At 38.7% G+C, this 14380-nt stretch overlaps 1 protein-coding gene across 2 annotated transcripts in view; it reads right to left on the reverse strand.

The window, feature by feature from the left end:
• The window catches only part of ARID4A (AT-rich interaction domain 4A), a 75330-nt gene that overhangs the window by 16094 nt on the left and 44856 nt on the right, over nt 1-14380 (reverse strand). For both annotated transcript variants that reach the window (XM_075531901.1, XM_075531902.1), the window contains 6 exons: nt 14095-14189; nt 13823-13920; nt 10617-10848; nt 8981-9231; nt 6182-6379; nt 1900-1984 (listed from right to left, as the gene is read on the reverse strand). In XM_075531901.1, coding sequence (XP_075388016.1) covers nt 1900-1984; nt 6182-6379; nt 8981-9231; nt 10617-10848; nt 13823-13920; nt 14095-14189 — 959 coding nt within the window. The remainder of the gene's footprint in view (nt 1-1899; nt 1985-6181; nt 6380-8980; nt 9232-10616; nt 10849-13822; nt 13921-14094; nt 14190-14380) is intronic.

Here is a 14380-nt window from a genome sequence, read left to right on the forward strand (position 1 = left end):
AAACAAAGGGACTGACAGTTCCAGGGGGACATGGGAGAAGGGGAGGTAGGGGGAAAGGTAGTGGTGTTAACAAACCCCGGGACAAGGGGACAACAAGTGATCCAAATCAGTGGTGAGGAGGCTGTGGGAGGCCTGGTAGGGCGTGATCAAGGGTAAAGTAACCAAGAGGAATTGCTGAAACCCTAGTGAGGACTGAGCATGATAGTGGGACAGAAGGAAAGTCAAGGGAAATAGAGGAAAGAACTGGGAGGCAAAGGGCATTTATAGAGGTCTAGATAAAGACTGTACATATGCAAATATATTTATATTATGAGAAAGGGGAAATAGATCTATGTGCCCATATTTATAGGTTTAGTATTAAGGTAGCAGAAGGACATTGGGCTTCCACTTAAGTACTCCCTCAATGCAAGAATACGTTCTTCTATTAAATTGGCATTCTATGATGCTCACCTTCCCAACACAACCGCTGAGGCCAAAACGGGTGTATAAGCAAATGTGGTGAAGAAAGCTGCTGGTACCCGGCTATCAAAAGATCTAGCATCTGGGGTCTTAAAGACTTGAAGATAAACAAGTGGCAATCTAGCTCAGAAGCAACAAAGCCCACATGGAAGAAGCACACCAGCCTATGCGATCACGAGGTTTGAAGGGATCAGGTATCAGGCATCATCAGAACAAAAAAATCTTACCATAGTGAATGAGGGGGGGAATGTGAAGTGGAAACCCAAAGCCCATTTGTAGGCCACTGGAGATCCCCTTGCAGAGGGATTTTGGGGAGGAGAAGAGCCAGACAGGGTGTGATATAGCAACGATGAAAAATACAACTATCGTCTAGTTCCTAAATGCTTCCTCCGCCCCCTACCCACTATCATGATCCCAATTCTACCTTGCAAGTCTGGCTAGACTAGAGGAAGGACACTGGTACAGATAGGAACCAGAAACACAGGGAATCTAGGGTGGATGATCCCTTCAGGACCAGTGGTGTGAGTAGTGATACTAGGAATGTAGAGGGAAGGTACGTTGGAAAGGGGGACCGATTACAAGGATCTGTATGTGACCTCCTCCCTGGGGACGGACAACATAAAAGTGGGTGAAGGGAGATGTCGGACAGGGCAAGATATGACAAAATAATAATTTATAAATGATCAAGGGTTCATGAGGGAGCGGGGAAGGAGGGGCAAAATTAGGACTTGATGCTTAAGTGGAGAGCAAATGTTTGAGGATGAATGTAAAAATGTGCTTGACACAATTGATGTATGTATGGATTGTGATAAGAGTTGTGTGAGGCCCTAATGAAACGATTAAAAAAAGAAGAAGAAGAAAGTTTGTACAACACCCCCATTGTAATTTTCTTTCAATCCTGGGGTTGTGGGTGGGCGTGGGGAGTGGGAGGGTGGGGGAGGGTCGGGGTCAAGGGACTGTCAAATAGATAAAACAGCAGGTCAATCTACATGGCAAAGACTGAAAATTCAAGAGTGGGTAAGTTTACAACTAAGCAGTAAGTAGATGTTTTAGAACTTAAAATAGCATCTACATTTAAAATGAGATTTCATATTTTGAAAAATCCAGACAAGTTGAAACTTTTTTTTGTAAAGTTGAAACTTCCTAAGAGGCCTGTGAAACCGAGGTCTGTGCTCCTACAACAGAGAAGGATGCTTTCACCTTCTCTAGCTGAGGTACGTGTGCGTTTGTCACTGTCCCTGCTTCACCCCTCTTCTTGCTGTTCATTCATGTGGTAATGTGCTTTAACTTTTACTTCCTAAGGCCCTTAATAGTAATAACAGAGAATATCACAATTAAAAGAATCAAGATGAGTACTGCAACAAGAAAATAAAGTCTGTCTATAAAACCACAATTCAACTTGACAATTTCTGAACCCAGGATATGACCCTATAAACTTACTTTAGCTTTTTTCTTCTGTTTTTTCTTTGGTCCACCTTTGTCCAAAGGCCAGATTATCCTGTCAGCCTTCACCCATTCATCATACCTTAAAATAAAGAATACATAATACATATAGAGATTTCACAATAAAACACCCTGACATAGATCAAGAATTTTGTGACTATTGTTGGCAGAGATGGGAAAAACAGCAGTTGGCTTGCTGGCACTATGTGCCAACCAGTGTAGTACAGGCTTTGCATGCCTTCTAGATTCATGGGACAAGGCAAGAGAATGTACTAGTCAAACAGGCTTATTCTGCACTGAGTAAGCAAACAATAAATGGATTCAAGGCTATTTAAACCATATTGTGTTTCCACACTTCCTTCAGATGTGAGCTTAATTAAATAAGCTGACTCTGCACTGGGTTGCAGGCTAGTGACTGAGGAATGCAAAGGTGATGGTCACAATCTTTAGCTGCTGTTGTTGAGCATGTCTCTTCATCACTACTACGGTCCAACACTCACTGCCACCTCTGTGGGAGTCCGACACTGCAAGCACTGACTGGAATAGAGAAGCCCAGTCTTTCTCCTGTGCAGATGCTGGCAATTTCCAACTGCCAACCATGAGGACTACACTCCAGTAAGTGACCACTAACTCACCAGGGTTCCCTACTCAGGTAAACACAAATACAAACGTGCGATACGATTAGTTCATCCACGTTACTTTATCAAGTCCTTTCCAACTCTTTCCCTCCTAACTCTCCCTAGCTTTTTATGTTTCTATCAAATTAATTCTAAATTACGAGACTAAATTTTTAAGAGCTACTTTATTTCCTTTATCTAAGTTTATTTTGTTTAGTTCAAATGTAAAGCTATACCCCATCATTTTCCATACTTCTTTAAAAAAATACTTTTACATATTAAGCTCGTCCAAGTTACTAGTCAATGGCAAATAAGAAATTAAACTTTCAGGCACTTAATATCTCTTACATTACATAAACATATAAGAATTTATAAAGTTCACTCAAACTCTGAATTTTTAAGTTAAAAGTAAAAAGTTAATAGAAGCTCATATATCTGAAAACCATACCCTCACGTTGTAACCCCATGACCACAGAACTGAAGTATTGGAACAGTTACATTATGTGTTATTTTAGTTGACATGGCACCATGACTACCTATGCTATGGTTTGAAGATAATCTCCTGAATGAATATCTAAATCTATGAACACTTTGCCAGACATTTAAGTATCTGTATCCCCTTACCTATTTAGAAATGTTTATTCATTTGGATATCTATTAAGGACCTACTAGCACTATGAGGCGCATTAGAGAGTGTACACAGAAACAGTGACGTCAAGGCCCTTTCTCTCAAACAATTCGCAGCCTGGTGTTAAAGACAGCAATAGGATAAAATCATATTTGGTCTGTTAAGTGTAATGCAAAGAGGTGTCAAAATGGAATTAAAATATAATGGGATTTTCCCACAAACTTCTTGAAGCACTCTCATATAACAATACTGAAAGTATTGTGGGCTGCCAGAGAGCAAAAAAAATCTGTCTTGGAAGAAGTATAGTAAGAATGCAGTTTAGAAGCAAGGATGGTGAGACTTGGTCTCACGTACTTGGGACATGTTAGGAGAAACCAGTCCTTGGAAGAGGAGATCATGCTTGGTAAAGTAGAGGTTAAGTAAAACAGAGGAAGTTGGCTTGACAGTGGATGCAACAATAGATTCGAATTTAACAACTGTGAAGATGGCCCAGGGCTGGCAGGTATTTTGCTGTGTATGTAGGGTCACTATGACTTAGAACTGACTTGACAGCACCTGACACTTCCATCATGATGTGCGAGTCAACAGCCAACAAGAGTAAATAACTCTGCCCAGTTCCAAAATGTCATGACTCAGCAGCACAGGCCAGACCTGCAATACACTTGTTCCAGAGCACACTGGCCCAATCAACACGTAAGTACTTCTAGCACGGCGGTTCTCAACGTGTGGGTTGCGACCCCTTTGGGGGTTGAATGACCCTTTCACAGGGGTCTAAGACCACTGGAAAACACATAAATATTTCATAAAATATAACCACTATGCCTTAATTGTTTAAACATGTTCAATTTGTAACAGTGAAATTACATCCTGCATATTAAATATTTACATTAAGATTCATAACAGTAGGAGGGAGGGGAAAAAAAAAAAAAAAGGACCTGATGCAGAGGGCTTAAGTGGAGAGCAAATGCTTTGAGAGTGATTAGGGCAAAGAATGTACGGATGTGCTTTATACAATTGATGTATGTATATGTGTGGATTGTGATTAGAGTTGTATGAGCCCCTAATAAAATGTAAAAAAAAAGGAAAGAAAATGATTAGGGCAAAGAATGTGCAGATGTGCTTTATACTATTGATGTATGTATATGCATGGATTGTGATGAGTTGTGTGAGCCGCTAATAAAATGTTTTTTTTAAAAAAAGATTCATAACAGTAGCAAAATTACAGTTATGAAGTAGCAATGGAACTAATTTTATGGTTGGGGGTCACCACAATATGAGGAACTGTATTAAAGGGTTGCGGCAATTAGGAAGGTTGAGAACCACTGTTCTAGCACTAAAGTAGCCAATTAAGTGTGGTCCAGAGATTCTCCACTAGAGGCCAGGATTCTCCTCGTTAACTGAAAATGCTCCCCGGTTTTAGAATCACACTAGATTTTCTAGAGACCATAAAGGTTCTATTTTAATTAACAGAGCAGAATTAAACCAGCTTTTAGGGGGATGAAAGGACATCCAGAAAGCATTAACCACATGAATATCCAATTGAGTAACTAATTAATAAGATAACCAGTTGGGATATAATAAAAAAACTACTGAAAAGAGTCCTAAGTCAAACATAAAAAGAGGAAAGGAGAAAGCATATAAACACAAGCTACTGATGACTGACTGAACGGTGAGGGAGAAAGGCTCGCGTGCCACGACCGCCAAGACAGTGACTCCAAGTGGGCAAATGCAGCCCTTCGCTCAGGGTCCGACAGCAGTGCGGAGAGACACGATTTTAAGTTTTGTCTGCTATTCAATAAACCTATACCTTTAGCCCCACCAAATCAAACAGCCAACATTTATTGAGTAATTCCTCCAAGCCAGGCACTGTTCTATGCCCCTAATGTGTTAAGGTAAGGAAGAAAGGCCCTGCAATTGTTTCTCAGAACATGCTGCTGGTTTCTCCAATCTAGACACTAAGGAACTGAGGTTTAATAGCGCACACATCTAGTAAATCGTGCCTGATTTACAGTCTGGTTCCAAGTAAGTAGGGGCAACCAGAGATCATAACCACAAAGACTTCCTAGAGGAGGAAGAGAAAAGCAGGCCCTAACATGCGGAAGCAGCTGACAGGTACTATCAGCTGGGCCTCAGTGTTGCTATGAGCTCATTGACACTCACAGTCAGGCTGTGGTCTCCTCTGGAACCTAAGCATTCCACCAAGGGTCAACATCACACAAGGCCACTCTGTGACCATGATGGGCAAGACAAAGAACCAGACTCATCCTGCCTACGCCAGAAAAATACACACAAACACTGTCCAAGCCAGAAAAATGACCAAAGTCCTCCTTTCCTGGCTTTTACGAGTGCTGCTACTTTACCAATTTCATTCTCAGCCTTGATCTAGTCTTGACTTGCTTCCTCTCAGCATCGAATCTAGACCAAAGCTCCACTTCCCTAGTCCTAAAAAATATATACATTTTTATTTTTTTCTCTTTAAATATATACATTTTTAGTATTAAAAAAAAGTTTGGCTTATTAAGCAGTGTGGCGCAGACTTTATGTCTGACAAGCTGAACAGCAAGAACAGGAAGTGAATGACGAGGGGCTGCTGCAGAACCTGGGGCTGCGCTCCTCCTGAAGGTGGCGCCCTGAGCACTCACTGAGCAGCCAACACCCTCTCTCGGAACACCGCCACCCAGCTCCACATAGGATGTGCTCTCCCTCTTTGCAAACAATTAATAAACTCAACTTGCGCATCTCCTGCTGTGTGTCTGGCTGTAAGCACCAACAGATAATAAAAGAGTGGAAATGTAGATTTGGAAAATCCAAACTGTACGTGAACTTTCAAAATGTGGACCTTCCTTCTGCAACTTTACAGTCATGCTTTTCCTCAGTGAAGTGAATTTTAAAAGAACGTATTTTCTGATGATGCAACAAATGTACAAATGTGCTTGACACAATAGATAGATGGATGAATGGATTGTAGTAAGAGTTGTACGAGCCCCCAATAATAATGATTAAAAAAGGAGAAAAAAAGTATTTTCTTGCTTACCTGACATTCCAACCATAGTAATGTACCAAGTATAAAACTTCTCCATCATCAATTTCAGTGCTTTTAATACTGGCTTCATAAATTTTCTGGGTTTTCCCTCGTCCATATTTTACTTTCACTTTGGTTCCTGTTAGGCAGGGTTCAGAGTCTTCCTCATCCTCCTCTCCTTCAGAATCACATTTGCTTTCAGTTTCTTCCCTGCAGTAAGTTATAACAGGGATAATGCTACTAGTAACTTAGTGGAAAACAAAGTCACATAAGCCAAAAGAATCCATCTTGTAGAATATCCATAAACTCAGTATTACCTTAGTAGCATGTCAGTGGAGGAGGAGAAGAAGGAGGAGAAGGAGAAGACCTTATGAGCTACCTATTAGGAATTCTTTAATTGTGTAAAGGTGCACTGTACCAAAAATCCGTACTTCCTAAGGGCCAATCAGTAGTCACAATTAATGAAGAGACAAGTGAAATAAATCAATTCTGATACAACAAAATCAGAAGATTAGGTGAAAAAATCTCTAGGATTCATACTCCAGTGCCACCTTACTCAAAATTGATCTAGAGCTATTTTTATAACTTCCTGCAACTACATTATCTTTAACTTTCACCTCCTGTTCCTTTTAGAATGGCTCCTTTCTTTCTTTTTATTTTTTTTGTATATGTGGGCAAATAGTGAAAATGGGTTATCTACATTAGTAAACATCTCTTTCACCTAATTTATATTTTGTAGACTTCCCCACCGACCAGAGTAACTGTAAGTATTTGAATAGGAGGTCACTTGCTACACTTGTGGAAGAGCCCCAGGACAACAAAGCTTTACTTCTCTTGTATTGGTTTCTGTTTGTCTCACTCATCTCCCAGCAGCTTCCCTTTGCATTGATAGTCAAGTATAAAGGGCTTTCACACAGGGAGGTCCAAGGACATTTAAAATATTTTTACAATAAACCATTCTGTGTTAACTCTGCAGACTAGATTTCCATCACAGGTTATTCTAGTGTCCCACGGTGTAAAATAGCTTAAGATACATTGTGTTCAATAATAACCATAAGGCACTGTTTTCATGTCCACTGGGTAATTCAGCATGAAGCAGTAGCTGACAGGCCATTGGTGGTAGGAATATTTTCTCTCCAAGGATACTTTCCTTAATAATCTGATAAAAGTAATTTCAAAAACCATGAAGGAAACTACTTTAAATAGAAATTTCTACAGCTAAAACAGTCTCCCCATTTCCATGATTCTACAGAAAGAGGATACAGGCTATATTTGTTGTCAGTATATTCAAGTTTTATTTAAATGTTAGAATTGTTTTTTTATACTCAAGTCTATTAAATATTCTCTATGCCTATTATACTTTTTATAATTATAAAGACATAGAAAAATATGTATATATTCATATTTAATAATGAATTTTAACATTTCAAACTATACATTTTTTGGTATTGTTGACAACTGCATAAATTCATTGTCAATGTCTCCGACTTAGACATACCTGAGTTAGAAGTACTAACTTAAGACCCTAGTTTGTGCTTTATTTGTACTTATCATTAGTATTATGTATAGAATATAATGTTGCAAAACATAAATTGCTGTTATCATTTTCATGCTACTCCACAAAGACAAACCAAAGCAGGAATATTAAAACAAAAATAAATAATGAAGTATTACACTTCCATCTGAACTGATAAGATGGAGTTAGCACAACAAAACCCTTTCGTTAAGTCAGTAACTACCTATATTTAACATTTTATACCCACAATGTTATTTCTTCCCATTTTTCCTAATCCTAATTATATTTCACTACAGAAACTTCTTTATTCACTAAATCCAAATCTAATTTTTATAATGCAATATAATACCTATTCATATAGAATCATGAAATTACCTTTCTCAATTATTCTATTTTTCCAAATATTTTTCTGCAGCTAATTTTCAGATAGGTATCCCTAGTTGGTTGTAAGAAATGACTTTCCCTAAACTGTGCTAAAAACTCAAATTTCCAGAGTATCTAGCATCATATAATATTAAAAACTATGGAGGAGAAGTTTTATGAAGGTAACTAGGTTATGTTGTAGCTGATTTGAAATTCATTTGGTAGTATATAAAAAAATCAGAAAATGCATTTGGCAAGACTTACAGCATGATTTGACAATCGCTTGATCTAGCTGGGCTGCCTAATCATTCTTCATTTTTAAGTCAATTTATAGCATACATGTTTAAGACATGGGAGAAAAATACAGTTTTCACTCAACAGCAAACAGGATGGACATTTAAAAGCTGAACTTGATTGGTGTGATGTGGGGCAAGACTTTACTTTCCAAAGAATCAGGGGTGCATGCCACTTATCCAAATACAGTAACTTGAAAAAAGAAAACTGACCTAAATAAAGCTAACACACATAAATATCTTCTAGTACTGTGCACCCATGTGTTTGTTAGCTTTCCCACATTGTACCTTTTTTAAAATGGAATTTTTGCTGTCGCTGTTTCCTCTTGTCCACTTCCTCCATTTTTCTCCAGCTCCCTTCCCTGCTGTCAACTGCAGGACCTTTCTTTTGACTGGGTGGCGCAGCCTTCTGTGAGGCCACTGTTTAGGGCACAAGTGCTATTAAAATGGTGCGACCAGTATATTCTCCAATTCCGAAAGGCGATACACATCATCTTCACAATGTGTCTCACCTTCATTAGACAAGAGGAATGGAAGTCCCAATAAGAAAACATTCCCTCACACCTGAATCTCTAAGCAGGAACAAAGCACTGCTGCACCCCAGACGGGTACTTCTGGAGAACAAACAAGATAATGTACCTCTCTTGGCTTTTCTCTTCCTCTTCATCTGAATCTTTGTCAGAATCCTCCTGCCTTTTGATTTTCTTCTCTTTGTGTTTTGGTGTATTTTTTCTCCCCAAGAGTAGCTCGTTTTCCTTTTTCTCTGCAGTTTCATAGTCATCCTCTACGTCCTTACTTTCTGTGTCATTTTCTTGTAATTTGTCTTCTGGTTTCTCCTCTTCACTTTCTTTTGTAATACAATTCGCATCTCGAACAATTCTCCTTCGCCCCTAGAAGGAATAAAAGCTTTAAAATAGTTATCACTACAAAGATGATAAAAGAGAAATCTTTTTTCTTAAAAGTTCAACAACAATAACAAGTCTTCTCTTTGGCTTGAGATGGGACCCTGAAAACCAACCAACTCATACATACCCCATGTCTCCTTGCTAAAGTATGCGAATGATCGACGTAAATATACTAATTCTATCTAGGTCAACTATGATCTTTAGCTATATCAGACGTAAACTCCCTGCCATCCGGTCCTTTTGGATTCAAAGCAACCCTACAAACCCACTCCCATCGAGGCAATACTGACTCCTAGTGACCCAACACAACAGGGTAGAATTGACCCTGTGAGTTTCTGAGGCTGTAACCATTTACAGGAACAGAAAAGCCCACGTTCTCTCTCGCAGCGGCTGGTGGCTTCAAACTGCTGACCTTACAGATCACAGCCCAATTAGTAATCAATACGCCACCAGGGCTCTTCAGCAACCATACAGGACAGTACAGAACTGCCCACAGTATAAAACCGAACAGGTTTCTGGAAAGCGCACTGTACCAGCACCAACTTGTTCTACCTCTAACAGTTTCTGTCATGCTGCATCATGGCCACGAGACTGGTCAGGCATTTCACTAGATTAATTCTAAATAAATACTTCTATATAAACTTCACTATATAAAATTCTGCATAAACCGGCACAATTCCAACTTTGAAAACACCAAGTTTTTAAAAAAATGATATATGTACATGAAAACATACATATAATAACTGGTCTTTCTAGTTCTTGACTATGTGCTTTTTATACTTCAAAGGCAGAAGGGAAAAAGAAGCACATTTATCATTTCATATTTTATTGTTTTTCAGAAACACTAGAGTTTAAGTTCTAAGATGTTAAGTACTTTGTCTCATGCACAGTTGTACCTTAGGTCTAGTGAGTGCCTGGCACCCAGCTAGTGCCCTTTAGATGTTTTGGGGTAGATAAATAAAAGCAACAGTTATCTATCAGAATCTATCTCTGTGTACTTTTTACCCAGAATTCCATTTTTAGACATATTATTTTAAATATTTCCTAGTCACGCCACAAGTTTTTGTGGGCTTATTTTCATATTACATAAAAATCTACATCTTATGCAAAACATCTATACAGTATGCCATAGTGTAAGTGTAGCAATAAGTTTACCTTCCCCAAAATTTTCTCCCATTTCTTAGTAATATAAAAATGTGGCAATAAGTATACTTGTGAAAATGCCCTCGTTTATTTGGACACATGGGTGGAATTCTATGAGTGCATGAGGGTTCTCTGTGACATTTTGTATTCACAGGAAAATGTCTACAATGACTTTTAAAATCAAATCATTTAAAATAAGTCAGAAAAAATTAGTATTCACTGCTTACCCTTGGAGATTTTAATTCTATTTCTTCTCTTTCACTTTCACTATTTGAATCAATATTTTCCTCAGGCTCGCTCTTCACTTCTACTAAAGGCATTTCTTGATCTTCTTTTAGCACCTCTTCCATGGGTTCTTCTAAGTCTTTTTTTTCCTCTTTTACTTTTGGTTCATGGTGGTGAATAGTTCTGAACTGAATATTTGCAGAGCGGCAGTACTCCTCAAAACCATAGAGATACCTAAGCAACCAATACTTGATGTTAAAAATTTTTAAGTCTTTGAAGTTAATGAGAACATTATTAAATATACATTTTTTTAGAAAGAAAAACTCAAGTAACATAAAAAGTACTTTAACTGTGCTACTAATTTCTTGGAGTTTCAGACAGGATTATAATCAGACATGCGGATCAAAAAATGAAATGCCTTCCAGAGAAATAGGAACTTGTGATAACTAAACACTGGTTTTCACAGTTTTGATTTAAAGATGGTTCAAGAGAAAAACTTATAAATGTGCATCATAATTTAAGACCATAAATATTGTATGCACCCGATTTTGAAAAGGAAATCCAGAAAATGTGAGACAAAACTTGATGTATTGAATTATTTGCCGAATACAAGGGGGCATCCCCCCAAAATGAAATTTGTGTTTCAAAGCATGTATTTAAATTTTTTTACTAAACAACTGTATCACCTTTAAGGTGTTCTCCTTTACACTTAATGCATTTGTCAAAACTGTGATTCTTGAAAGCATTTTTCAAACCCATAGGTTTGGATGAATGCACCTCCTTGTTTCCCTTCACCTCTTCTTCATCATCAAATTGCTGTCCTTTCCTGTCCTTCATACGTGGAAACAAAAAGAAGTCACCTGGAGCGAGGTCAGGTGAGTCAGGGCAAGAGAGACATGCAGGTTTTTTTTTTGCCAAACTGGTCTAGTAGATGGCTTTGTGACCAGGTGCACTGTTTTGGTGGCAAAACCAGTCCCTGTCTGCCACAAATCAGGCCTTTTTTGTCGCATACTGTTATGCAACATTTTCAGAACCTCTCAATAGAAAGCTTAGCTGTCTAACCTGTGGAATGAACTCCAAATGCACTACTAGTTGACATTTTCATCTATTCGGAAGTTGATAGACCTCTAGAACAAGATTTGTAATCAATCGACATTTCAACTTATTTTAAACGAAAAAAAAAAAAAACAGTCATAACACTTGCATTTTTCCAGTAATGCTATTCTCTTGGAAAGGCCATCACAAAAAAATGAGGTTTGAGTGAAACTGCTTTTACAAAAAGTACACTGTGACCAGAGAACCTTCCAAGGTGATGCCACTCAGTGCACTAACTCTGCGCAAGCTGCTCAAAATACATACTCTGAATGCCATGCACAGTGAAGCTTTTTTCCAGTTTTTGAGGGGTACCTCCTTGTAAGACTGTCCCTTTGATTTTCAAGACTATGGCTTTTGGAAGATCACCAAAGTCTTTCAAGGAGCCCCTGGGTGGGCACAAAATGTAAATCTTCAGTTAGCAGTGAAGAAAGTGTTGGCACCCAGGAACTCCTTCCTCTACAATAGAGATCTATTAACTTAAACCTTTTTATACGCCTTTTCTTTCGTCCTTTTCATGAACAGCATTTTATTAGGGGCTCATACAACTCATCACATACATACATCCATTGCGTCAAGCACATTTGTACAGTTGTTGCCATGATACTTTTCAAAACAGTTTCTTTCCACTTGAACCCTTGGTATCAGCTCATTTTTCCCCTTCCCTCCCTCACGAACCCTTGATAACTTATAAATTATTATTATGTTGTCATGTCTTACGCTGCCCGATGGCTCCCTTCACTCACTTTTCTGTTGTCCATCCCCCAGGGAGGTGGTTATATGCAGTTGGGATCAGTTCCCCCTTTTTCCCCTTCCTTCCTCTTCCCCTCCTGGGATCTCTACTCTCATTATTGGTCCTGGGGGGTTTATCTGTCCTGGATTCCCTGTGTTTCCAGCTCTTTTTTAATCATTTTATTAGGGGCTCATACAACTCTTATCACAATCCATACATACTTCAATTGTACAAAGCACATTTGTACATTCGTTACCCTCATCATTCTCTAAACATTTGCTCTCCACATAAGCCCTTGGCATGAGTGCCACATTTCCCCCCTCCCTCCCCAGTCACCCCTCCCTCATAAACCCTTGATAATTTATAAATTATTTTTTTGTCATGTCTTACACTGTCCAACGTCTCCCTTCACCCACTTTTCTGTTGCCTGTTACCCCAGGGAGGAGGTTATATGTAAATCCTTGTAATCGGTATCCCTCTCTACCCCATCCTCCCTCCACCCTCCCAATATCGCCACTCTTACTACTGGTCCTGAAGGGATCATCTCTCCTGGATTCCCAGTGTTTCCAGTTCCTATCTGTACCAGTGTACATCCTCTGGTCTAGCCAGATTTGTAAGGTTGAATTGGGATCATGATAGTGGAGAAGAGGGAGGAAGCACTTAGGAAATAGAGGAAAGCTGTATGTTTCATTGTTGCTACAACTGAACCCTGATTGACTCGTCTCCTCCCCGCAACCCTTCTGGTAAAGGAGTGTCCAGTTGCCTACAAATGGGCTTTGGGTCCCCACTCTGCACTCCACCTCATTCACAATGATAAGATTTTTTGTTCTTTGATGCCCGATACCTGATCCCTTCGACACTTCGTGATCACACAGATTGATGTGCTTCTTCCGTGTGAGCTTTGTTGCTTCTGAGCTAGATGGCCGCTTGTTTACCTTCAAGCCTTTAAGATCTCAGACGCTATCTCTTTTGATAGCCAGGCACCATCAGCTTTCTTCACCACATTTGCTTATGCACCCATTTGCCTTCAGCAGTTGTGTTGGGAAGGTAAGCATCATGGAATGCCAATTTAATAGAACAAAGTATTCTTGCATTGAGGGAATACTTGAGTGGAGGCCCAATGTCCTGCTACCCTAATACAATCCTTATATATAAATATATTTACATATGTACATGCCTTTACTTAGACCTCTATAAATTCCCTCTGCCTCCTGGCTGTGTTCCCAGCTTTTATCTCTACCCATGTACATGCTCCGGGCCAGTCAGAATTATATACCTTTTCTAAATTCAATCTTCCATAATTAATGTATTTTAGTTTAATAAAAAGTGAATAAAGATGTAATATAAAGATGTAATCTCTGAAGAATAAACAAGACCACTTACTTCCTATAAGCAGTTTTTACATTGTAGGCAGCAGCTGAATTCAAAACAGGAATGCCAAGGTCCATGTAAATTTGCTTCCACACAGCGCCACTATCAATCTGGAAAATACATTTTTATCGATTAACATTTACAAAGGGAAATGATACTTACAGAATTAGTCTTCGTCTATTTAAAAAATGTGCTTATTCTCTAAAGCACATATGAAATACAACATTAGATGATTTACCTTTGTATCAGACGAGTACATATTCAAAGAGCAATACTATACTTACATTGTCACATCCACCCTGATGATAAACTAATCTGAAGAGTTTGAAGAGATTGAGATCTTTGTAGCCCAACACAGGTGGTTTGTTGATTGGGGTACCTTTTTAATGTCAGAGAGCAGAAAGAAAATGTTTACTTAAATGAAAAATAATACCAAAAAAAAGGAAAAAAACACACAAAAAATGCTATCAACTTCTAAATTCCCAAAATTTCATTAATTAGAGTTATCTATCATGTGCTGGTAAAAAAGGCTAGAAGTTAAAAACCATTCAGGTATCTCTAAAGAAAGGC

Source organism: Tenrec ecaudatus, chromosome 14, assembly GCF_050624435.1.
Source record: "Tenrec ecaudatus isolate mTenEca1 chromosome 14, mTenEca1.hap1, whole genome shotgun sequence".
NCBI classification, from domain to species: domain Eukaryota; kingdom Metazoa; phylum Chordata; class Mammalia; order Afrosoricida; family Tenrecidae; genus Tenrec; species Tenrec ecaudatus.